Source organism: Rattus norvegicus, chromosome 10 (assembly GCF_021556685.1).
Source record: "Rattus norvegicus strain SHRSP/BbbUtx chromosome 10, alternate assembly SHRSP_T2T, whole genome shotgun sequence".
NCBI lineage: Eukaryota > Metazoa > Chordata > Mammalia > Rodentia > Muridae > Rattus > Rattus norvegicus.
This window is the reverse complement of record NC_141543.1, coordinates 105162304-105188881: the sequence shown is the minus strand read 5'-3', so window position 1 is coordinate 105188881 and position 26578 is coordinate 105162304. Positions and strand designations below refer to the sequence as shown.

Below are 26578 nucleotides of genomic sequence, written 5' to 3'. Positions count from 1 at the left end.
CGCCATGGCTCAGCCAGTAAAGACACCTGTCGTACAAGCCTGGTGACCTGACTTTGATCCCCAGAACACATATAAAAATGAAAGGAGGATCAGCTCATCTGTGTCCTCTGAGCTCCATGTACACACTGGGGCGTGCACATACAGTCTACACACCCACCATGGGTACACCTAATAATAATAATAATAATAATAATAATAATAATAATAATAACAATAACAATAATAATAATAATGGTTATTCTGAACAGACAGAAATGAGGGGCCAGGCTGAGGATATAATTCAGTTAGTAGAGTGCTTACCTAGCACATCCTAGATTGCTTCCCCAGCATAAACTAGACATGGTGATTGAAACCTCTAATCCCAGCACTCGGGAGATAGAGGGTCAGAAGTTCAAGGTCATTCCAGGCAACATAGTGAATTTGAAGCTGGCCTGGGGTACATGAGACCCCCACCTCCCACCTAACACCCCCAAAAAAGAAAGAAGGAGAAATAGCTGACCCCAGAAACATTGTCTGTAACATCCCCCAAACCATCATAGGATCGCTTGCAGCTGTGGTCTGCATGTGCTGTCTTTTCTCCCACAGAGCTGGCATCGTGAAGCTGGCTCTTTGATTGGTCCCCACATCCTTGCTGTATTTCCCACCACTGTGGGGCTGTCTCTGGGTCCTTATTCTTCCTTGTCACTCCTGTCTCCCATAGTCCCATCCTCTGGCCCCACCAACGTGTCAGCTCTGGCCACCACCTCTAGTAGCATGCTGGTTCGATGGAGCGAGATCCCGGAAGCAGATCGAAATGGCCTCGTGCTGGGCTACAAGGTAGCTGTTGGGATCAAAAGGGGGTGGGTTGCACCATCTTCTCTAGGCCCTCCACCCAAGGTATCTGTCTTCCTTCCTCCGAATCACTCTCTGCCTCACAGAGGCACAGGGTATCTGCCTAGTTTCTCATCCACCAGTCACCACAGCAACCAGAAAGACCTCCCCTAGGGATAGGGAGACATCCAGTAACTGCGTGACTGACAGGGTCTATCAGACTGCTCCGCTCTTCCAGGAGGCTGATCTGGGGACCTCAAGCTTTATCCTCAGCCCTAAGGGATACAGTCTGGTTTCTATTATCTTCTAGAATTCCTTTCCAAACTGTTCTGGGCCATGTGGCCGTTTGGTCATGTGACTATGTGACCATGTGGCTATGCGGTCATGTGACTGTGTGGCCATGTGACCATGTGGTCATGTGGCTATGTGGCCATGTGGCCCAGTCTTACCTTGAAAGGTAAGGATCATAGGATAATGTCCCATTTCTGCCACTATCACTCTGAAGCCTTAAGCAAGTCACTTTCCCTTGTGGGCCTACGGGGACTTCTAGCTATGCACAGCTGAGTCTCCCTTTAGGGCCAACCCCTCCAGGGGGTCCCCGTGTTCCTGCCCCACCCCCCACACCTCCCTGGAAAAGACTTCCTGACAGAGGCCCTCCTCTGTGTTGGCAATGACAGGTGAGGTACAAGGAGAAGGACTCGGACTCCCAGGCCCGGTTCTGGCTGGTAGAAGGGAACTCGTCCCGCAGCGCCCAGCTCACAGGCCTGGGCAAGTACGTGCTCTACGAGGTCCAGGTTCTGGCCTTCACACGCATCGGCGACGGCAGCCCCAGCCACCCTCCCATCCTGGAGCGGACGCTAGATGATGGTAAGCCTACACCCCTCTAAGCCCAGAGGGTCCACCCCCTCATCCTGCCCCACCCCACAGTGATCCCCAGTCTCAGGATCCTCCTCTGGAAAATGGGGTCACCAGAGGCTACACCAATTCACTGCAAGAGGACACTATTCATAGCCAATAAGGGAGAGTGGGGGAAAGGGCCAGGTAAGGACAGTCGGATGTCTGATGCCACCTCATGGTCTCTCCCCAGGACAAGTAGACAGTACAAAGATTTGGCATTGGGTTTGGGAGATTTGGGGGACGTGTCCTGAACCTGGGGCAGGTCTGCTTTGGGCATATGAGGAGACTCTAATGTCTAATGTCTGGGCATATGCCTCTTGGTCCTGTTTGTAAAACAGTGACACCAGAAGGGCTCCATTCACTGCAGAATCCCTCCCCACCCCACCCCCAGTCTCAAACTGACAGACAGAGGGGTCTCTACCCTCCATTCTCCCACACACAGCAAAGTGGTCTGCCCACCACAAACACTCGCAAGGCCCAGACAAATGCAGAAACGAGCCCCAGTATCGCCCGTCTGTATATTCTAACTGTAAATCAAGCTAATGAACTGTTAAATTAAATATGTTCTATCCTCCCGCCTTGACAAATATACCCACGTAATGACCTAGAAGGCCAAGTTCAAGTTTACGCATCTCATCTCCTTGACATTCTGGGCTGGAATGAAGTGTCACAGGAAGAGCGCCCACTCCCCGCTGCCACTCGATCCCTCACTCCTTCCTCTCATCCACACCTGTCAGGCTGCAGCCACCACCCCCAAATAGCTTCCCTGGGCCATCCCCAGGGAGCATAGAAGATGGATCCGGGGACCAAGCCCACTCAGAGTGTGGGGGTCCCCTTGAGCCTTCCCTGAGCTTCTAAACGCCAGGATTGCAAAGCCAGGTGTGGAGAGAGGATTCCTTCAGAGTCAGGGTGAGCACTTTCCAACTTGTCACAGCCGCTCAGGAGGTGGCCAAAGCACAGACCAGGCTGGGGACTGGAAGGTCCTGGGTGAAGCCCTGGCTGAGGCCCCTGGGATCATTCCAGCACAGACTTAAAAGCCAAGAACACATGTCTGCCTATTCTGAGAGCCCACGCACAGACTCATGAAGGGCAAGGAAGTCGGAGTCTCGGGCCCTTGACAAATAACTAGGGCCTGTTTGAGGGGTGCACATACCCCATCTCGCCTTCTAGGTCCTGTAAACTGACCCTGATTTTGAGGATAGACCGTTCTGTAATTATTCGCTAAGAGGTATACTACACACAAAGTCACTGAACTGACCCATCAATTCCCCCTCGATGCTCAGCCTGGCCTGGACAGGGCCACAGACAGAACAGCGGCCTCACCTTCTTCCTTCTGTCTCCTCCAGTCCCGGGCCCCCCCATGGGCATCCTGTTTCCAGAGGTGAGAACCACATCTGTGCGGCTCATCTGGCAGCCCCCCGCAACCCCCAACGGCATCATTCTGGGTAAGTCTGCGCCATTCCTGTGCCCTTCCTAGGAAGGGAAGAGGAGGTAGTGTGATGGGTTTAAAAAAAAAGAAAGGCAGAGATGGGACAGGCCTGGGAAGCCCTGAAAGTCCACAGCCCCTGAAAAATAAGATCTGACATGTCAGTCATAGCGCTCACACTTGCAGCCCCAGCACTTGAGAGGTAGAGGCAAGATGAATAAAATTGAAATAAATATTTTTTAAATAGGTAATTAAATAAACTCATGACACCAAGGATAGTTTGGTCTAGCCCATCTTGGGCTAGCCCTGGAGGAATGGCACCGCTCAGAAGACAAAATGATGGTGGATATCAAGTCCTTTAGACTAAAAAGCACCAGGCTATTGCTTCAGAGCCACCGCTTGCTGGCAGGTGACCTGGCCTCTCTCGTCCACACTCCTCAACCATAGCTAAAGGTGTAAGAGCGACCAGGAGAGCGTCCCACGCCAAACAAGAGCCAGGGAGGCCTGACTGCAATGTTACTGCGGCCACAGACATAGGTCCTGTCACGGGACATTGGGGCTGCAGGATCCGCCATTGCCCTCTGCCTTTCTCCCCACAGCCTACCAGATCACACACCGGCTCAACGCCACTACAGCCAACACCGCCACAGTGGAGGTCCTGGCACCCAGTGCCCGCCAGTACATGGCCACGGGCCTCAAGCCGGAGTCTGTCTATCTATTCCGTATCACAGCCCAAACCCGAAAAGGCTGGGGAGAGGCTGCTGAGGCCTTGGTGGTGACTACAGAGAAGAGAGGTGACTGCCTATGGGGCTGGGGAGGCCTGGGGAGCTGAAGAGGGCTTCTGGAGCCCACACGGGGACTTAGCACCCCTCCTAGTGGGCGACGGGGAGAAGCAGTGGGGAACAGCATTGCTTAAGTCTAGAAAAGAGAATGGACTCCAGTCTTGGCGTCGAGGTCAGTGAGGGATCATGCCGTGTCACAGAGCTGGACTGGGATTCCCCAGGATCCTACTCTGTTCAGGTTCCTAAAGGACAGGTGGGGTCTGAGGCACAGCCTAACTGAAAGAGTCATGAAGCCATGGGTCAAGTCCCTGAACGGCGTAAACCAAGTGTGGTGATGCACGCCTGTCACCCTAGCACTTGGGAGGTCCCAGCAGGAAGATCGGGAGTTCGAGGTCAGCCTCAGCTACATAGCAAGTTTGAGGGCAGTCTAGGGTATGAGAGAGCCTGTCAAAATAAGAAACAAATAATACTAAGGAGATGGTTGGTGATCCACGCCCTAGTCCCCTTCACATCCCTAGCCTTACCCCTTACCCTGGGCTAGATCTGGGCTAGAGCCTGCAATCTGAGCTGCCCCGAGCAGGCACATAGAGAGTGGGTTCCTTAGATGTCAGCCTGAGCCCATCATTGGGTTGAAAAGTGATCTGCTAGAAAATGTCCCCAACTGGGGAGGGGGTGCCAATACACACGACAGTAAGACAGTGGATTTCCTCCAAGGGCTTCTTTGTTCTTAGGGAATATAGATAGATATCTGGGTTGCCCTAGCAGGAGGAAGATGAACAGGTGCTGGGGGGCAGACGTGGGGGGATGGGGATGCTCAGTAAAGCATCCTGCAGTCACTAAGCAACCCTTCCACAAAGAAGCATCAAGTCCAAGGCCAAGAACACTGAGGTTTGGCAGCCTATCGTCTGGGGTAGGGAAGTCCTAACGAAGGAGGGAAGTGGAGCAGAGGGATGACGGAAATGAACTCCCACAGAAGAAAGCATGGCCCACTCCCACGCAGTCCGACACAATGCATCTCCATCATAAGCAAAAGCAAACGTGTCAACAAGTCCCTCTCCCGAGGCGCCGTGACCGGCACGACTCTCCAGGCACCTAGGGCCTCGGACGCTGAGGGCAGGTCTCACTCGTGTGTTAGCGGCTGTCAGAAACCATGCAAGGCCCACGAACGTGGGAGTTAGATAGGGATGGGGTGTCTGTCCCAAGTTCAGAACACCTTCGAACTGCCCTTGAAAAAGGGCAGCCCCTCCACCATCACCCTGCCTTGGCTGCAGTCTCACCTACTCCCTGCCCCGCCTCCCAGACCGCCCGCAGCCCCCTAGCAAGCCGGTGGTACAGCAGGAAGATGTGAAAGCACGCAGCGTGCTGCTGTCCTGGGAGCCAGGCAGCGACGGGCTCTCCCCAGTCCGCTACTACACCATCCAGACTCGCGAACTGCCCAGCGGCAGGTGGGCGCTGCACTCCGCCTCAGTGAGCCACAACGCCTCCGCCTTCACTGTGGACAGGTAAGGTGGGGTCTGCACCCACGTCTCTGTTCCCTTTGGTCCGAGTGATCCTTGCAGGAGGGAGGGGGGCTTCTGAGAGCACCTTCAGCTGGTCGCCTGTCTTCCTCAGCTCGCCCCACTCACCCCTTCCTGCTCTCCCCCGGTCCCTGGGAAGCCCATTAGGGTTGCCTCTTAATTATCTGTGGAGTCCGGCCAGGCCCCCTTAGCGAAGCCCTTGCCAATCTTCATTAGCGATTCTCCCAACATCCCGCGTCCTCCTCCCATCTTTAATAGGAGTACGAAGCTCCTCTCCAAAACTCTGGCCTCAATCTAATCCCCGGTGATTGTACTTTTTTTTATATTCCAATCGATGTGACCTGGAACTTGAACAAGCCTTCCCTCCCCCACCCCCTTCCCCAGCCCTGTAAATCAAGAAGACTTTTTGGTGGGAAGAAAATGAGGCTCGTAGAGACGATTTTTTCCTTTTTTTCCTTATCTCTGGGGAACCTACACACACACACACACACACACACACACACACACACACACACACACTCTCACACACACACCAAAACTCCCCTAACTTCAGGAAAAGACTGGCAGTTTGCAGGGCACCATACATACGATTGTGTAGAGAGGAGAGTGTGGATGTTTCCGTGGTCACCAGAGAGAGCATGGGTAAGCATGAGATGTACGACTAGCCATTGCAGTGATATGTAAGCTAAGCAGGGATGGGTCGTGGCCACTCAGCATCTCAGGGACCGTCACAACCTGACCCCTTCCCAAGCCTCCAGGTTTCTTCCCATGTCATGTGTCAGCACTCAAGCCCCTCCTTCTTCCCAGGATCCCCTCCTCAAGCAGTGAGACATGAGACCCCACCGTAGAGGAGTTGGCGTGGGTATCGAGGGACAACGTGTCAGCTTCTAGGGGTTAGGATTCGTCTGGGCAAACAACCGTAGTGGTTTCAGCCTGAGGCCAACTGGGTCTGTTGCTCTGGGCCAGTCGAGCATGTGGTGGAGGCCCATGGTGCCCAGGAAACGGACCTAGAGGAAGGGCTAGGGGACAAAAGATGGGTGCGTATGTCCCAGTGTTCCACTTCCTCTACCAAGGCCGCACTTCCTGAGAGGTTTCAGTTCCCCCTGCCCCCAAACAAAGCGATCGCACCCATTGCAACCCAAGTCTTCGAAGCCTGTGGGGAGATGGTTCACATTCAAATCACAGTTGACACCGTGGTCACCGGCCCCCAATTCTCTCCACAGACTCAAACCCTTTACGTCCTACAAGTTCCGAGTGAAGGCTACCAATGACATCGGGGACAGCGAGTTCAGCGAGGAATCAGAGTCGCTGACCACCCTGCAGGCAGGTCAGTGCCATTCAGAGCCTCTAGCTCCTGACCCTGGTGGCATGAAGTTTCTTCTGCAGGAGGGGCCTCTGACGGGGAGAGATTGCTCACTGGGCCTGCTAGGCCTGACCACTTCCAGGCCAGGGATTTGGGACAAAAGGGTTTTTAACCAGGGCTCAGGGTCCTAAACCCAGCCTAGAATTTGAGTGCATTTCTTCTCCAGTGGTCCTCCAGCTTCCCGGAAGTGGGAATAGATACCCACCCCGACCCTGCACCTAACAGCTACCTAAGTTCTATGGCTTTGAGAAGTTCTAAGACCCTCGGTTAGGTCTAAAATCAGGCCTCCAGCTCACCCTGGTCATTCGCTATGAGGAAACTGGGCGGGTGGGTCTCCAGGGTAATTTAAGCAGGACCTACCTAGCTAACCAGCGTCAGCAGGATCTGGTCCCTGTGTGTTTCTGGGTGGTGCTGACACTCGGGGGCCCAGAGTCTACTCCTCTGTCTCTCTCCACAGCCCCCGATGAGGCACCCACCATCCTGTCGGTGACTCCCCACACCACCACCTCTGTGCTAATCCGATGGCAGGTAAGGCTAGGTGGACAAGGCGGGTTCATTTCCTTGGCTGGGACCAGAAAATCCACCAGTCCCCACCAGGGCTGCCTCAGCCTCTGTTCTATACCCCCTGAGCACAGGAAAAGGGAGGTGGGGGAAAGGAGGAGATCAAGGTGCATGCACTTCACAGACTGTGGCCATGAGTCACAAAGTTCAAGTGACAGGGTTAGTTTCATGACCCCAGACCTGTGGAATCTGTATGCAGAAAAGCATATAGGGGCTCTGAGGACTCCCCAAGGCTTCATAAAGCCCACACCCAGAGGTCAGTACCAGGCTTCCCAACAGAGACCTGTGACCTTCCTCATGAGCGGTATCCCCCTATGTAGGTTAGTCTCTCCCAGCTGCCTGATCTTTAGTGAGAAACGTTTGTTCTGCCAGGGCCCAAGGCAACCTCAGCCAGTGATCATGATACCCATACATTCTCTGGAGCCCAGCCTTGAGCTCAGTGGGTCACCCACAGAAGCCCCTATGTAGGGAGGGGCTAGCTAGCTCCTGTCCCTACTTCTCAGAATCTGAGGAACTGCGCCCAGCAGCAGTCCATGTTCAGCTGAGGCCTGGGATCCCAGAGGGGACAACCCCTAAGAGGAAATGACCAGGCAACCTCTCATGAGCCCGAGGAGGCTGGAGCAGATGGGAAACTTGGACAAAAGGGCCAGACGATGCCCGTGGCAGCCAGGGAAGCAATTAAGGAGCTAATAAAAAGGCCGAACCATTCCAACTGATTTCTTAAAGGAGGATCATCAAAAAAGATAGTTTCCACTTGGCAAAAAGCCCATACTCCAGCTCAGCCGAGGACAAGGACAAAAAGCAAAGGAGGAAAAAGAGGCCATACACATGGGCATGCTTGTGTCCTAGTGTAGGCCAGGGCTCAGCTCATAGGAAACACCAGGAAGTGCTGGCTGGGTGGTCATCAGAGAGCAGGAGTGGGGTGCAGAGAGGTAGATCACAGGGTCTCTGGACAAGCAATGGCTGATGATTCCAGGGGTGTGTTTTCTGCTCCCCTGTCTCTAAGTGGGTTTTCTGCTCAGCTGAAGGGGACTTGCATGGTGATTCCTGCCCTTCCCCCACCTCCAAGAGACCATAACAACCTCTTTGGAAATGCCCAACCCTATCCCAGTTGTTTTCCCGGTTGGGACCCCAGTCCCTGCTCTGTGGCTGCAGGAGGTGTGATGGACAGAGATATAGGGGGAAGTGAGGGGAGCCATGGTCAAGGCCCCTCCCCATGTTTGACCCTCCCACCTGTAGCCTCCATCCGAGGACAAGATCAACGGCATCCTCTTGGGCTTCCGAATCCGGTACCGGGAGCTGCTCTACGAAGGGCTGAGAGGCTTCACTCTTCGGGGCATCAACAACCCTGGGGCCAAGTGGGCTGAGCTCACCTGTGAGTAGCATTTCCCGGGCCTTGGGGAAGATGGGGGTAGATAGGCTCGCCTGCCCCATCTGCTGCTCCCAGTCTCCCTGAGTCTCCGAGTCTGCTAACCTGCAACCGGGCCTCCCGGTCGTTCCTCTTCTTACCTCATCCGCTCACTTGCTGAACATTTATTGAGCACCTTCTGTATACTCCAAGACACTCTGGGCACACCAGTGGTTAAACAGACTGGTCCCTGACCTCTTGGATCAGTCCGATGGAAGAAGAATCAGGCATTCCATAAGTAAGCCCTGAAACAGGTGTCAGTGGTCATCAACACAACAATAGGAGAATGTTCCAGAAGCGTTAGAAAAGGCTTTCTTGACATGGAAGGATGATTGCAGGTTAGGCAGGCAAATGTGTGGAGAGAGGAGCCATCAGCCTCAACATCTAAACCCCAACCAAGAACAACAGTCAAGACCCCTCCTATTCCCTAGGAAGCCACCACCCAGACCTAAGGCCAAAGAAGCCAGCCTTCCAGTATAGGAGAAGCAGAGAAGGGGGAGAAATTTAGGGGGAACATCCCAGGGAGAGAGGACGCTGGGAAAGCCAGGAGCAGGAGGAGGGTGTGCGTGGACTCTGTAGGACACACGGAGAGCATGGAGGTGGTGACCTGGCCATGGGAGGTGTGACCAGGAGAGAGGCAAGGAGGCTGTGGTGTTCACATAGCAAAAGAGCACAAGGCTGAGGCAAGGAGGCAGGGCTATGTAGGCCATGAGGGTGGAATCCACAGAGCTCCCATGCGTCTGTCCCGGGAAGGGAGAGGGAGGCAGGCAGGAAAGAGGAGGGCTTGTAGAGGATTAGGAAGGGGAGCTACACTCTTCACCAAAGAGAAGTTGGCAGGAGAGAGGAGACAGCCTAGGTCCCTGGGGGCTACACTGCTGCATCCCACACCTCCCAAGCTTGTGGAGCCATGGCTTCCAGGGATGGCCGCAGTCAAAATAATTGAGCACGGAGCAAGGGATATGAAGCGAACAAGACCCACAGAAATACCCGCCATTCAACAGCTCGTTTTATTTTCTTATATTTATTTTTTTATTTTGGCCAATGTTTGCCCGCGGCTGTGATTTTTATATGATCTGTGTCCGATTCGCTCATATTTCTTGACAATAAAATTGTTTCTGGTTCATACGAGGGAATTCACGACGCCAATATTTCACCGTGGCTCACCCAAGCTCCAAAGCGAAACTGGGGATCCAGTGGGATGAAAGCGCCACCCCCCCCCCGGGAACTGCCCTCAGGGTTGCTAAGCTGAGAGGCTCCCCTATGACTTTGGTCAGTGTCCACCAGAAGTAGGGACAGCAATGTTTTAGGAGCTATCCCCTCCCTAATCCTCATCCCGGCCCCTGAACAAGCACAGGCATTGGAAATAGTCCTCTTGCCCTCTCCATCCTCAGCCTTGTTATTCTTTCCTGGTTGGTTCCCCGTGGGTGGGACGCCTGCATACACTAACCTCTATCTGCTGTCTCCCTGGCTTCTCACCCCCTGCCCCTTAGCCTTGTACTCCATGCGGAACCTGACCCGGCCCAGCCTCACACAGTACGAGCTGGACAGTAAGTCCCCTTGCATGGTGGTCCGTGGTGGCCCAGGCCTCCTGGGGTGGGCTGGGGAGGAGGTCGTTAAGAACACCTGGCCCCAGGCTAACACACTGTACTAGTTTACTTTCCGTTGCCCCGATAAAGACCAGGATGGAAATCGACTTGAAGAGGAAAGGGTTCGTTTGGCTTACACGTCCCAGTCCATAGTCCATCACTGAGGGAAGCCACACAGTAACTCAAGGCAGGAACTGAAGCAGAAGCCACGGAGGGATGCTTCTTATTGGATTGCTACCGTAGCTGGCTCCGACTGCTCTCTTATACCACCCAGGACCGACTACTCAGGGATGGCACCACCCACAAGGGGCTAGGCCTTCCCACATTAGTCAGGAAAATGCCCTCACGGAAGCAGAGTCTCGATTGAGGTCTCCTCAGATGACTCTACCTTCGTCAAGCTGACAAAAAACCAGCCAGCATACCCACCCAGGTTGCTTGGACTACCTCTAACAGATACATCTTTTAAGCACGTGAAGCAGGAGGCTTGTTGGAAGAGGGTCCCCCAAGCCTGCCCTGTAAGTGCTGAGTAAGAACATTATAGACTTACATGCATGAGGAGTCAGCGGGTCAACAGTAGGAGGTCAAGCAGAAGGGAAACGCCTTCCCCATGCTTTATCTACAGGAAAAGAAGGCAGGCATCTATTGCTACTGCCCAGCTTGACCCATGTAAGACACGTTGGCCCTCACTGTCTCTCTGGCCCTATCTGAGGCCCCTGGGTGGAATATGTCCACCTCCAGCCTGTCCCTGTGTGGCTCACCTCTGCCCCTTGCTCTGTTTCCGAACCCTCAGGAGGTTCTGCCCACATCCACACAAGGCCTTCTGATCAGGAAAGCCAACCTCAGGATCTAGACTCCCCTCTTCTCTTCTTCAGCCTGAGCCTGTGCATGTCAGAACTGCCACCCTGGGGGACAAGGGTAGGAGGGAGACAGGGACAGTAGAGTTCAGGGGACAGGGGGACATATTGGCACGGTGGAAAGGGATCACATCTCCCACCGAAGGTGACAGAGCCCATTTGCTCACAGCGGCTTCTCCTCACCAGGCATCCCCGCCAAGCATTTCTGACTTGACTAACACGCCGGATTTCTTCACGCCAAATGCACATTCCATAAACACGTCCCTCTAAGACTGAGAGAGCAGGGCTCAAGGGGTCAGCGGTGACATAGAATCCAATAGCAAAGCTTGCGCTCAGCCTCAGAGAGACATGGATTCCATCCCCAGCTCCAACAGAGGAGGGAAAAAAAGAGCTGGTAAAGGGGGAAAGGCGGGGACACATCAGGGACATGGCTGAGACGGTTTGCGTCTGCCATCGTGGGAAGAGCACAGGCAAGGAAGATTTGTGACCCTCTGGCCCAGGGTGGCCAGGACTATTGACACTGCCGTCTTCAGTCTCAACACCGTTGACTTGGACATTCAATTGTATTTATGACCCTAGAGCAGAGGGAGGCTTTGTGTCACATACTCGTGTTGGCAGGGTGCAGCCCAAGCATCTAAGGCTGGCCACTTGTTTCCTCCCCAATGTCACATGGGGCACTAGAATGGTAGCTATGCCCCTCCCTCCCTGTAGTTCCAGCCTCCCTGGAGGACTCCTTATACTGGCTCTGTGACCTCTGTGTCCCTGACCCCCACTCTCCTCCACAGATCTGACCAAGCACAGGCGTTACGAGATCCGAATGAGTGTGTACAACGCCGTGGGCGAGGGACCCTTGAGCCCGCCGCAAGAGGTCTTTGTCGGGGAGGCAGGTGAGTGTGCCTTCACAGGACTCGGGGTCTCCAACCTGCCCTAGCCCACCTCCCCTCCCATTGCTTACACCCATAAGCACTCACTCCCTAACCTCCGTGCCCTCCAGTGCCCACGGCAGCACCACAGAACGTGGCCATCCACAGTGCCACGGCCACACAGCTGGATGTGACCTGGGAGCCGCCCCCATTGGACAACCAGAATGGAGACATCCAAGGATACAAGGTAGGGGGCATCTGGCAGAGGAGTGGGATACAAAGGAATAAAGAGTTAGGAGGGGTGGGTGAGTGGAATGAGGTCCTGAGCCCTTCCTGCACGGTCACCCTCAGATGCCACTGTACAGCCATAGCCTTGGCTATGTGCGAGGCTGGCAGAAATAAACACTGAGGCACTGTGGAATATTTCCATTCTGAGGTGGGCTGAGCGTGAGCCAAGGAACTCAGACCCCACCTATTCTGTTTAATGCACGCAACGCCCAAACTCACCACCTCACAGTCACATAAGACGTTCCACTGGTACAGTGTTTACTTTCACACACACAGAGCCCCAGGTTCAATCCCCAGCAGTGCATAAACCAGATGTGGATGTTTATACAAACCCAGCCCTCAGGAGGTGGAGGCAGAAGAGTTGGAGTTCAAGGTCATCATGGACTTTATAGCAAGTTCAAGGCCAGCCTAGGCTATGTGAGAACCTGTCTCAGAAAAAAAATACACACACACACACACACACACACACACACACACACACACACAAATACATACATACATATACCCTAGGCCTGTCTATTAATTAGATGACCAATTTGCAAAGCACCTTGGCAGTATTTGAAAATCTGCTTAAAGGTCAGCCTATCTCTGATCCGGGATGTCGTGTTATGGTGACATACATATTCGCAGAACCCTCTGAACTCTTCCAGCCTGCTGGAAGCCTAGGAAGCTATTACGTTGTGGGCATTAATGCCCACACAACGTGCCCATTTTATACGGATGAGGAAACTTTAGCCCAACTGATAAAGCCTGGACAGGTCACCACCTATCAGGTGTTAGGATCCAGAAGCCCAAATCAGCCTTGCCAGGCAGCACAGCACATGGTCAGATCCTGAAGGAGGCGGTTTGTGGAAGAGTAAAGAGCCGCTCGACCTCCCTCGTTGGAGCATGCAGCTCTTGGCTGTGATGGAAGCTCGCCTCCCTGGCCGACATCTGGGGTACTCTGGATCCTGGCATTTGGATGGTATTTCAGAAAACCATCTCCATGCAATGGCCCTAGGGACACAGGATATACAAACCACAGAACCCCGTGGTTTTCCTGGCCCAGCCTGTCATTCCATAGGTGTCAATGAGGCTGTGCCAGGGTGAAACACTCTCTCTGCCACTCGGCCTGTAGAGACAGGCCACTTGGTATAAGGCAAAATCCAGTATAGGAACCTTTTTCATCCAGGATGGAGGAGGAGGAGAAATGGGGAGGGAGGCATCTTGCCAAGGACGCTCTGAAGATGGATGATCTCCCTCAAGGCTGCGCCCAGGAGTGCCAGCTGGGAAAACCAAACATTGTGCTCGTAACATGTGCCTCTGAAGGGAAAGGAGGTGCCAGGCGGAGCCAGCCACGGTGTGGCAGTCACTAGACTGTTGAAATTTAAAAGCAGAGCGTTAACACGGAGACTCAGGAAATGTGCGGGTACCTGGGTACAAGAGAGAACACAGCGGATGTCTGCAGTTCCCAGAAAACGTTGCCCACCCCTGGGTGTGAACCACAGGGATAGGACTGCTACATCCCGGATGCGTGCTAACCAGCGCTGTGCCATCAGCACCCACTGACGTCAATGGGCCTGGTGTGTTCCCGTCAGCATCCAGACCAACTGGCAGAGTGCGCAAAATCCTGGGGGTTCTATCCCCAGCATATATATATATATATATATATATATATATATATATATATATATATATATGCATACGTGTGACACCTGTAACCCTGGAACTCAGGAGGTGGAGGCAAAAGCATTGGAAATTCAAGATCATCCTTTGCTACCTAGCAAGTTCAAAGCCAGACTGCACTATATAGATCCCTAGAAGGAGGAAGAGAAGGACGAAAAGGAGAAAGGGGGAAGATGAAGAAGAGAAAGAAGAGGAGGAAGAAGAGGATGAGAAGTAGAAGAAGAGGAGGAGGAGAAGGAAGAAGTAGAGGAGGAGGAGGAGGAAGAGGAGGAGGAGGAAGAGAAGGAGGGGGAGGAGGAGGAAGGAGAAGAAGAAGAAGAAGAAGAAGGAGAAGGAGAAGGAGAAGGAGAAGGAGAAGGAGAAGGAGAAGGAGAAGGAGAAGGAGAAGAAGAAGAAGAAGAAGAAGAAGAAGAAGAAGAAGAAGAAGAAGAAGAAGAAGAAGAAGAAGAAGAAGAAGAAGAAGAAGAAGAAGCAGAAGCAGCAGCAGCAGCAGCGGGTAATGGGACTGGTAGATTCTGACAGAAGACCGTGGCCTGAGGGAAGAACAGGAAACATGAACAGTGCCATGTCTGTCCAGGGAGCTTGAAGAAGATGGAAATGTCAGTCACAGGGAAGGAAAAGAAAGAAGGGGCTTTGGGACACCTGGAGGCTGGCTTCCTGTGCTTTCATTTCAAAACATCTACTGCTGAGTGGTGGTTTCACACACTTTAAATCCAAACACTCAAGGCTAGCCTGGTCTACAGAGTGAGTTCCAGGACAACCAGGGATACACAGAGAAAGCCTATCTCAATTGAAGGGGGAAAAAATCTGCTAGCTGCCAAGGGAGACAATGTAGCTGTAGTTACAAGTGGTGCTTAAGAGAACAGCTCTAAACCAGAGAAAGCAGTGGCATGAGAGCCTGCTCAGACTCAGATGAAAAACCAAAAGACTCAAACCTGAACCCTGGGACAAGAGTCTGGTAATGACTCAGAGCGCACAGGAGAAACTGGGAGACAGAGCAAGTGCAGCCCAGGGAGCGGCTATTGGACTGTTAAAAGAGAATGGCAGGACTGGAGAGATGGCTCAGCGGTTAGAAGCACTGACTGTTCTTCCAGAGGTCCTGAGTTCAATTCCCAGCAACCACATGGTGGCTCACAACCATCTGTAATGGGATCTGATGCCCTCTTCTGGTGTGTCTGAAGACAGCTACAGTGTACTGACATTAAAAAACATAAGAGAGAGAATTACAACCCAGCTGTTCTATGGCTCTTGATTGACTTTTTCCGAGATGTTGGAAGGGGCTGGGAATGGAGCTAAGTTGATTGGACCCAAAACCCTGGGGTCCAACCTGCAGCATCACAGAAACCAGGCATGGGGTATGTACCTGTAACACTATCACTGAGGAGGCAGAGACGGGAAGATTGGAAGTTCTAGATCATCCTTGGTTACACAGTGATGTTGAGGATAGCCTGGGCTACATAGTGATGTTGAGGATAGCCTGGGCTACATAGTGACTTGAGGATAACCCGGACTATGTGAAATCCTGCCGAGAGAGAGAGAGAGAGAGAGAGAGAGAGAGAGAGAGAGAGAGAGAGAGAAAGAGAGAGAGATATTGTTGGAATTACATCAGATAATTCAGATTAACAGGATTGGCCAACTATAGCCAACAGGCCAGATCTGGTCCACTGTCTCTGCATAAATAATGTTTTCTTTGGATACAAGCCATGCCTATATGTTTACAAGTTGCTGTGGCAACCTTTGCATAAGAAGGTGTTGAACAGACCTGAATAGTTGCAACAGAGACCAGGGCTACAAAACCTAAATCTTCAGTCAGCTGACAGACAAACACACAGTCAGGGTGGCCTTAAAGAGAGCCAACAGAGCCTTGGTGGCACGTCAGTAAACCCAGCACTCAGGAGGCAGAGGCAGGCAGATCTCTGTGAGTTTGAGGCCACCCTGGCCTACAGAGTGAATTCTGGGCCAGCCGGAAGTAGAGGGTTTCAAATTGTAATTAATTTAAAAGTGAACCATTAGGTCATACACTGATATATGCCTGTAATCCAAGTACAGAACGGAAGCAGGGATGAGACAGGAGAATTATAAGTTCAAGGTCAGCTAATGCTACATAGTCTCCAAAATGGATGAATGACTGGATGGATGAATGACTGGATGGATGAATGACTGGGTGGATGAATAACTGGATGGATGAATGACTGGAGGGATGAATGACTGGAGGGATGACTGGGTGGATGAATGACTGGATGGATGAATGACTGGAGGGACGAATGACTGGAGGGATGACTGGGTGGATGAATGACTGGATGGATGAATGACTGGATGGATGAATGACTGGATGGATGAATAAAGGAATGAACAAATGAATGAATGAAAAGAGAGCCACTAAAGTACTGAGGGAAAGAGAGGCTGAGAAAGGAGAGTTCAAGGCTGGCCAAAGCTACATTGTCCCAAAAATGGATGAACAGACAAATGGACAGATGGATGGACAGACAGATAGATGGACAGACAGATGGATGGATGGATGGATAGATTGACAAATGGATGGATGGATGGATGGATGGATGGATGGATGGATGGATGGATGGGCAGATGGATGGATAGAGAGCCACTGGACCAGGCATGGCAGCCTAGAACAGAAAGCAGAGTTGAGGCAGGAGAATTGTGAGTTCATGACCAATTTAGTCTACTTAACAAAATTCTTGCTCCAAAATAACAAGGATGAAGCTGGAGAGATGGCTTCTTAGTTAAGACCACTTGCTACATTTCTCAACACCCACAACTGGCTGGGACTTCAGCTCCCAGAACCCTGACACCTTCTTCTGACCCTGCACTCATGTGTGTGACTGTTGTGGCAAAACACACCCATAATACCAGTTTTCTGAAGGTGGAGGCAGGGGGATTAAGAGCTCAAAGTCTTCTCCAACCATATAGCTAGTTCCAGGCTGCATGAGACTGTGTCAGTGACTAAAGAAACAAACAAACAAGGGCTCAGAAAGTGACCAAGTGGGGCTGGAGAGACGGCTCAGAGGTTAAGAGCACTGACTGCTCTTCCAGAGGTCCTGAGTTCAATTCCCAGCAACCACATGGTGGCTCACAACCATTTGTAATGGGAACTGATGCTCTCTTCTGGTGTGTCTGAAGACAGCGACAGTGTACTTACATAAATAAAAGATAAATAAATCTTTTAAAACAGAAAGGAAGAGAGAGAGTGAGAGAGAGAGAGAGAGAGAGAGAGAGAGAGAGAGAGAGAGCAAGAAAGCAAGCTAGCTAGCTGGAGAACACTGTTTATCATGTACAAGGCCCCAGGTTCCATTGAGGATCATGGCTTGGGAGGGAAACATTGGGCCAGCCTGAACATGAGACATTTTCCTCTTGTTATCCCCTAGATGGCTGTGCTGTGGTGACTGCTTACGTAGCCCTCACAGAGCATCAGGTGTTCATAGGAGTCTAAGGACTGTGTGAAATTCACAGGAGGGGGGATGCAGATTCATGTGGTTCTAAGTGGCAAGATCCCTGCTTTTAAAGCAAAATAGTGCTCCAGTGTGAATTCACAAACGCTGTGCGTTCATCTGCTTACCCACTGACATGGTTAGAAGGGGCTGTGTGTTTGTTTCTTTGTTTGATTTTGAGACAGGGTCTTATGCTAGCTCAGCGTGGTTTTAAACTAGCTATGTCCCAGAGGATGACCTTGAACCTGTGACCATCAGCCTCCAAGTACAGGATGACAGGTGTGCAATAGAGTGCCTGGATTTTCCACATCTTGGCTATTGTGGCTCTTACTACGGTATAACATGAGAGTGTAAATATCTTCTTCAAGAGCCTGGTTTTAATACTTTTGGATACATTCCCAGAAATGAGACTGCTGGATCATATGGTAATTCTATTTTTAATTTTCTTGCAAGAACTCCAGACCGTTTCCCTCAGTAGCTGTGCCATTTTACATTTCCAACAGTGGCACTGGAGGCTTCGAGTTTCTCACCAAAGGGCTTTTTTTTAAAGATAGATTTATTTATTTATTTATTTATTTATTTATTTATTTATTTATTTAATGTATGAGTACACTCTTTAGACACAAGTACCAGAAGAGGGCACCAGATCCCATTACAGATGGTTGTGAGCCACCATGTGGTTGCTGGGAATTGAACTCAGGACCTCTAGAAGAGCAGTCAGTGCTCTTAACCACTGAGCCATCTCTCCAGCCCCTTGATTCCTTTTTAAAAAATAACTTCCTTATTCTATGTGCATTTGGTGTTTTGACCACATGTATATCTTGTGTGAGGATGTCAGATCTTGGAGTTACAGTTGTGAGCCGCTGTGTGGGTGCTGGGAGTTGAACCCGGGTCCTCTGCAAGAGCAGTCGGTGTTCTTGACCACTGAGCCAGCTCTCCAGCCCCTTTACTTCCTTTTCTAGTGCCTTTTCCTAACCTCATGGTTTTGTTCACTTCTCTCTATATCCTTGCTTGATCCCTTTACTGGAGAACTCAAAGGCTTCTTCCATGAGATAGGGACATTGCTAAATGGATAAAGTGTTTGCTGACAGTTTGCTGTGCTCTGGTGATACACAGGCATGAGACAGAATCCATGAAACTCAGGCTCCATCTTCAGCGGAGGGAGCAAGGCCAGGAGGGCGGGAAGAAGGGGAGAAAAGGGAAGAAAGAAATCAAAGGCAATCTCCCATAGTCTCCGCCCCTCTCAAGCTGACCCTCTATTCTCTTCCCCAAACCACACTCCAAGTATGTTTTCATCCTCTCCCACCCCCACAAACCTCACCCCACTAAGGCTGCTGATAAATCTGCCCTGTTCTTTGTCAACCGGTCACAGGCTTCACCCAGCCTGTCTCCACAGCACTGTGCCTTACACAGCTGAGACATGACATTCTCCTGCCTGTTTCTCCTCTTGTGGCCCATCACCCCTCCTCTGTCTCCTTTGCTGTCTCTCCCCACCCTACCCCTGCATTTCAACAGAGGCACCAGGAATCCGTCCATTCCTCTCCTCTGGCTAGAAGGACCCAGCAATACTCCTCGCCAGGCTGTTGATACGGAGGGAGTGTGCAGAGGTGTAAAGCTGGCCTTGAGCTCTTCCCCAAATGATGAATCCAGGAGAAGCTCCATTGCGTTCTCATAGTCAGTGGACGAGTGGGTGATTTTATGAATGAAGACCTCAATTCCCCTTATAAAAAGAAGTTTTTTAAAAAAACGGAAGCAAGGCGGTAGAGAAGTAAATCTTTTGTAGTAACAAGATGTCCTAACTGCCTTGGCACACACTGGGGGTGGACACTTTTATTAGCTCTTTCCTACTTTTATTGGAATGAAAGGAAAGGAAATGCCAGTAGCGGTCAGAGCCCTCTCTGGCCAGCAGATGGCGCCAAATGATCTCCAATCCTGTACAAGGTTTGGGATGCCAGGCTTTATGGAGAGCCCACGTTCAATGCTCTTACTGTAGTTTGAGAATCTTCTCTGTGTGTTTAAAAGCACTAACCATGCTTATTACAGAGTGCCTGGAGGCTCCATGACGCTCCTGCTACACTGAGGACCTAAAATCTCCCACAAGCATGTAATAATACTTTTAAAAGCTGACCAGTCCTTACCACCCGTAACCTTCCTGATCACCGTGGAAAACAGATGTCCTTAAGCCCACTGCAGTTGAGAGAAGTTGTGCCTGACCAAGTCCCATACCTATCAAATGGTGCCATCAGAATTCAGCCACGAACCTTATGCCATCTCTGTCCAGCCTCCCCTGCAGCAGACTTTGTAGACTTTGATCCACACATATCAGATTGGATCGTGCGCACCACCAAGAGCTTTTTACAGAAGCATTAGCAGCTCGGAATGCTAATTTGGCACAATGGCAGGACTGAGGCTCTCTGCTCCTCACCAGTGCCCTGGCATTGCCAAGATGTTCGTCCCTATGCCCCACACTGTGGAGCAGAGCCCATGATTGCTCTCGCCTCTCCAGCTCAGGCCCGTGAGGCAGATTCCTATTCTGAGGCTGACACATCTGCGTTACATGCAACAGACACCAACCACAGAGAAACAAGATATATGGGGATGAGGTTTACAGTCTAGCAGAGGATGGGCATTGGCTACTAAAAGGAAAGTTCCGAAATCCTTCTTAAATAGCTCTTAGCTACTTCCGTATTGTTTCCTGGTTGAAAGCAGAGGTGTCTTTGAACCCTGAGATGGGCAGAGGCAGAGGAGGGGAAATGCCTTCACCCCTCTCATACCACCATTGGTTCACACAGATTTATTTCTGGGAAGTCCAGCGGAGGAACCTCACGGAGAGGGTGAAGACTCTCTTCCTGGCTGAGAACAGCGTGAAACTCAAGAACCTGACTGGTTACACGGCCTACATGGTCAGCGTGGCAGCCTTCAATGCTGCGGGGGATGGGCCACGGAGCACCCCGACCCAGGGCCAGACTCAGCAAGCAGGTAGGGAGAAGTCTTGGAGGAGGTCATTTTGTGGGGACAAACTGGTGTCCACACCTGGTGTCAGAGCTATCTCAGGCAGCCCGGGGACTGGGTTCAGATACCCAGGCCCTACTTCCAGACTCCCTGTGGAAAGAGCCCAGCCTGCAAAGAAGGCTGTCTGTGGAGGGAGGGAGAGAGAAAGACAGAGAGGAGAGAGAGAGAGAGAGAGAGAGAGAGAGAGAGAGAGAGAGAGAGAGAGAGACTGACTCTTCACTGGGAACCTTGAGAAAGTCGCCAGATCTCACCTAGCCTGTTCTGCCCACCTTGTCTCAGCCTCTGGCACAGCCACCACCCCTGTTTGGCTCCCTCCTTTCTTCTGTCTCCCACCCCACGTTCATTGTCTTCTGTGAGCCCACACTTTTGCTTCATGCTGGTGATGAAACAATGATAAAAAGCAAAACAAACAAACAAACAAAATAAGTAAGGCTGTACCCGGGTGGAACATCAACAAGCACAGATGAGCAGCCGGGAGGTCGAGGAGGGGGGCTGGAGGGAGGGGGAAGGGGCCGGGAGATGGGGGAGGAGCTAAGGGGAGCAGGGTGGCAGGGTGTAGTTCACTTTGGACAAACCTGGCCAAGATGGCTACACCTGGATGAGATTTGAGCCAGGGGAGACCAGCTGTGGGAAGTTCTGGAGACAAGCAGGAAGCAGAATTCCTGTCAGAAAGACCAGCAGGAGCAGAGGCTTGGGGGCTGAAGGGGATTAGAGGAACAGAACCCGGTGCTTGACAAAAGAAGTGAAATGAGACGGAGTCCCCAAGGGTCTGGAGAACAGGATTTGTGTTCGGTGTGATGAGGAGACACAGAAGGGTTTGAGCTGTTATGCTGGCTCAGTGGTTAAGAGCACTGGCTGCCTTTTCTAAAAGACCCGGGTTCAATTCCCAACCCCCACGTGGCAGCTCATTACTGCCTGCAACTCCAGTTTCGGGGAACCTGATACCTTCACACAGACATTCAAGCAGGCAAAACACCAACGTACATGAAGTAAAAGTAAGTAAGTGAAAATTTCAAAAAGAATTAGATCTTTCATGTTTTGAAAAACTGGCTCTCCCTTCCGGGCTGAGAGTCTGGAGGGAGACATCAGAGAGAGGCGAGGAGGACTAGACCCAGGCAGTGTGGAGGAAGGGGAGCGGTTAGAGATCCTCTTGTATTGGAGTGTACGAAGCCACTTTTTGGTCAGTGTCACACTGGGTTCCCCTAGAAGTCCCAAGGAGTGAGCAATGTAGTGTCTTCTCTGTTTAAGAACAGAGGCATCCCAGAAAACATGCTTTTTGTTCATGGTCCCCTGGTAGGTCACAGGGGAAGGACAGGTGCTAGAACGGAGGACACCTGAGAGGATTCAGGAGATTTGTTTCTTTTTTATCCCCCCAATGTGTCAACCTCCAAAGCTATGAATTTCTCATCGGCAGATTCAACCAACCCAGAAAGGAAAATATTCCCCAAAATTGCTTCTGCCTGGGGGTGGCGGCAGCACAGACCTGTAATCTAAGCACTTAAGAGGTGAAGACGAGAGGAGCAAGAGCTCAAAGTCAGGGCTGGGGAGATGGCTCAGCAGTTCCAGCACTGCTGCCCTTCCAGAGGGCCAACTTCCATTCCCACAACCCACCCTAAGTGTCTCGCAACCACCTCCAGCCTCGATTCCAGGGCACCCGAACCCTTTTGTCTGACCTCCACGGGCATGTACACACATGTGACATACACACAGACACACAGGCACATAAATTAAAAAAAAGAATCACCTTTAGCTACACAGCAAGTTCAAGACTGCCCTGAGCGAAGGGAGAATGTCTCAAAAAAACAAACAAGCAAATGAAAATGTATCTATACTGGACATGTTCAGACAGCCCCGAATAATAACTATTTTGTAAATAGATACAATACTGTTTGCATTGTATCAGGAATCTTAAGTAACCTAGAAAGGAGTTAAGGCATGTGGGAAGGGCTAGACGATATCTCAGTGGTACCATAGTTGCCTAGCCTGAGATGTCCTGAGTTCAAATGCCACCACCACAGATAAGGGGGAGGGGTACATAGAAGGATGCCTGTAGCTTATGCCAAAATGGCATTCTATATGAAGCAAGCAAGCATCCTCAGATTTTGTTAGAATAAATTGCCTGTGGATACAGAAGGCAACAGTGCAGCCTTCTGCCCTGCCTCCAGAAAGCAGCTTCTCCAGCCTAATACCTTTCCGACTGCCACCCCCACTAGTCTTAGGAGCCGTAGAAAGCAAACTACCAGAGACAATTCATAACTGGGATCCTCTCTGGGACAATATTCCGCTCCAGGGGAGCCTTTCCCTCCACTGACTCTCCCCACCCCCATCTCCAACCCCAGGTCAGCCAGAGGCTGACTGAGCTTGGGTGTGCTAGCCATCCATCTGCCTGCCTGCCCATCTGGAAGACACTTCATCAGTGTCACTGGTCAGATATGAGCCCACCCCAGGAGCCTAGAAGCTTCCGGCTCTGTAGCAGTGGGACAGAATGTCCTGTCCCACGTCCTTCTAACCCCCTAGTGTGTTGAGGGGGAGGGCAGGAAAGGGCCCTGAGTTCACCTCCCTCCTTCAAAGACAGCCGGGGAGATGGAGCCGGAAGCTGTCAAGATTAGTTCTGGCCTGGTGGGAGGCAGCACTGGACAATAATAGCCTAGCCATCCACCCAACCAGATTGGGATGCTGGGGGGTGGGGGTGCTTCCTGTCTTGCCTCTTTGCCCTCCCATTTCCCAGCCCCCCCACCCCCACCACACACACCGGAATCTTCCAACCTTATGTTTTCAGAGTTACCCCAGGGGTCTCAGAACAAGAAAACATCTCTCTTCCAGAGGATCTGGCTGTCCTTGGTCTGGCTCCTGCTGACAGCGTGATGTCTCTAGGCAAGCCCTTGCAACCCAGGAATGAAAGGAAGGCCATGTCTCCGGAGTTCTGATGTCTCCTTTAGCGCCCACTCTGTATATGAGGCCAAGGCATACGACCCACTCTAGTGGGGTGCTGAAAAACACACCCCATGGTGTCAAGAAATGACCTCGCCCCACAGTGAACCCTCAAGGGTCATCCATTGTAATGCAGTGCCTGGTCCCATGCTCCTAGCCAGGGCTCAGAGCCACCTAGGAGAAAGTCCAGATTCACCATCTTTAAGGTCTTTTTCTCAGTGCCAGAGCCTTTGCTATTAGACAGCTGAGTGCTAGTGACGGCAATGGAGGAGGAGAAAGTTCGGGGGCCTTAGCTGACCCTTTCTGCCTTCATCTTTTGCCTAGCCTCGCTTTCTCTTCTTCCCCGGGCATGGACCCAAGAGCTCCTGCTAGTTGCTTGGAGCCCGACCTGAGACTCTGCGCTTCCACAGAAAGAGAAAAACAAAAAGCCCTTTGCTGTCTCTCCACAGCCCCCAGTGCCCCAGGCTCAGTCAAGTTCAGCGAGCTGACCACTACCTCAGTGAATGTGTCCTGGGACGCCCCACAGTTCCCCAACGGTCCTCTGGAGGGCTACAGGCTGGTGTATGAACCCTGCACCCCAGTGGATGGTAAGTGTTGATCTCCCACATTCACTCTCCTGAACTCTCCCCTTTCGAGGGCTGGTTTGCACCCCGAGCCCACCCCATGACCACTACTCAGCAGTTAGAATTGGTGAGGGTCTTCCCGTCTTATGAATGGGGAGACTGAGGCTTGACCCAGGGGAGGGGTGTTTCTGATAGAAAAGCATCTGAGGGCAGAGTGGAAACAGCGTCATAGGGCTGCCATCTCCTGTGCAGGAAGGGGGCGGGGCTGGGGGGGTCCTGTAGTATAGACATCCCGTTCCATAAACTGAGTCAGGAAGAGAGAGAGAATCCAAGCAAAACACAGTTGCCCAGGAATGGACAGGACCCCAAAGAAAAGAATCCCCTGGTGTTCTCCTGTTATCCTGGGCCACGGTCAAACCTCAGGGTTCTCAGCACACCCCCTTTGGAGGGTCGGGACCCTTTTTAGAAATCTAGTCAAAGCCTGGATCAGGGAGATGCATCTACCACACTCCTGCTCTGCAAATGACTGTCCTAGCCCAGGTCATCATCTGCACATCTTCAGACTCTTTTCTCCCTCTCCACCCCTGCCCTTCCCGGGCTCTCCACCCAGACCCTGATCCTCCCTGGGGTTCTCAGAAGGGCTTGAACTGGCAACCTTGCCTGTTGGCAACAGGTACCTGCCAGCTTTCTCACCCAGTACAGCCCAGTGACAGCTGATAGGAACAAGCCAGGGGTGAGCATTCGTCCCCAGAAGTTACCACAGTTTTATCTCCACAGCTACCTGAAGAGAACTCACAGGCAAGAAATAGGCTGGGCTTCTCAGTGGCTGGGGCTGCTTACAACAAGGCATAGGGATAAGACTGCCCTAGAAGTGACACCCGGTGGCAGGAAGTGACCACCATTTCTCTGGACACACCAGAGAGAGAGAGAGAGAGAGAGAGAGAGAGAGAGAGAGACTCCTAGCACTGGAGCCTGGTAAAAACAAGGGGAGAGCCTGGGAACATTAGGCAGCTCCAGTTCTGGGTCAGTGCGGGAGAACAGTGGTCCTCAGTCTTGTTTGCCACCACCAGGGTGCCAGCAGCCCATCCTGCAGAGCAGGGCTGTGTCAAAACCAAAGGGGAGGCAGGTCCTGGAAAGAGACGCAGGCAGGAATGGGGCTAGGTCAGAGGTCAAGAAGACAAGCTGCAGGGGACCTAGACAGGCTCTTGTCCCAGCGGTTTCTACCTGACCTACCCAGAGACCTCCCACTTGGAGAAATGTCGTCCTTGGCCTCTCATGATCTTATTCCATCAGAGTCTAGACTGTGTGTCCTTATAGGTTCCTGAGTAAGGGTCTCCATTTAGAATGGGTCACTGCAGCAGGCCAGCAGTCCCCTCTTTTCTTATAGAGAAAGCCAAGGTGCAGGCCAGGAAGGGGTTTGCTCAGCAGTATCAAAGAGAACTCACTCAGTAAGTGAAAGGGGTTAGAGGCGAGGCTCCACTGGTACAGTGGTTCCCTGGCACGCACACAGTCCGGGGTCCCATCCTCAGCACCACATATGCTGGCCATGGTGGCTCAGGCCCATAATTCCAGCACTCAGGAGATGGCGGCAGGGAGATGGGACATCAGAGAGTCCTCAGCTATACAGTAAGTTTGAGGCCAGTTTGCATCACTAGAGACCCTGTCTCAAAAATAAATATGGCCTAGAGATGCGGCTCAGGCGTTTAGGGTCCTGGCTGCCGCCCCAGAGGGCCAGTTCCCAAGCACCCACATGGCAGCCCACAGAGGTGTATAACTCCAGTTTTAGAGAATCCAATACCCTCTTTGGCCTCCCTGGGCACCAGGCATGCAAGTGGTACCCAGACATGCATGGTAAGCAAAATATCCACTGCTCCACTCTTCTCCCTCCTGGGCCCGATGCCGGATTATTAGCATCTAAGCAAAAAAGGGAGGGGGGAGTAGCAGGCAGAGGTGGTGCACGCCTTTAATCTTAGTACCTTGGCAACCAGAGGCAGGTAGAGCTCTGAGTTTGAGGCCAGTTTGGTCTACAGAGCAAGTTCCAGAACAGCCAGGGTCACGGAGAAACCCTGTCTCAAAAACCAAAAAGGGAAATAAATAAATTAATTAATTAATTAAAAAAGTAAATGAAGTACTTACTATGTGTTTGGATGCTCCTGACCCTCTGGCTTGTTGGAAGAATGAACCAAAACCATATATATATGTATATGTACATCTATATGTACATATATATGCATTATATACGCACACACAGATATGCACTTTCTCTAGTTTCGAGGGAATTCACACACACACACACACACACACACACACACACACACACTATAGAACAAACTTCAGGACTTCGGCAGGTTCTGTGGTGACCAGTAGACACCTTCTATAAGAGAGCAAAGCCTGGTCCTGACTCCCAGGGAGATGACTCTGGGCTTGGGAAAGTGCAGAGCACACAGAACCACCTGTGGAAGCCCCCATCCCACCCCTGACTGCCATGACCCGAGGTGCTAAAACTTCAACCCTAAAAGCCCCATGGTTACAGATGATGGGGCCCCTGGAGCTGGGCTCTCATTGGCCAAGAAGAGCATGAAGATAGGACTGGGGTAGAACTGGGC

The 26578-nt window shown here is 51.7% G+C and overlaps 1 protein-coding gene and 1 long non-coding RNA gene across 4 annotated transcripts in view; one reads left to right on the top strand and one right to left on the bottom strand.

The window, feature by feature from the left end:
- Sdk2 (sidekick cell adhesion molecule 2) overlaps positions 1-26578 on the top strand; it is a 276864-nt gene that overhangs the window by 223752 nt on the left and 26534 nt on the right. Inside the window, exons 26-38 of one of the 2 annotated variants that reach the window (XM_087573277.1) lie at positions 701-816; positions 1488-1677; positions 3054-3152; positions 3733-3927; positions 5216-5417; positions 6656-6759; positions 7253-7323; positions 8596-8731; positions 10255-10311; positions 11990-12091; positions 12199-12314; positions 20259-20445; positions 23859-23996. In XM_087573277.1, coding sequence (XP_087429403.1) covers positions 701-816; positions 1488-1677; positions 3054-3152; positions 3733-3927; positions 5216-5417; positions 6656-6759; positions 7253-7323; positions 8596-8731; positions 10255-10311; positions 11990-12091; positions 12199-12314; positions 20259-20445; positions 23859-23996 — 1713 coding nt within the window. 2 annotated transcript variants of the gene reach the window in all.
- LOC102547853 (uncharacterized) overlaps positions 1-26578 on the bottom strand; it is a 90080-nt gene that overhangs the window by 62855 nt on the left and 647 nt on the right. The gene's annotated exons all lie outside the window — the stretch shown is intronic.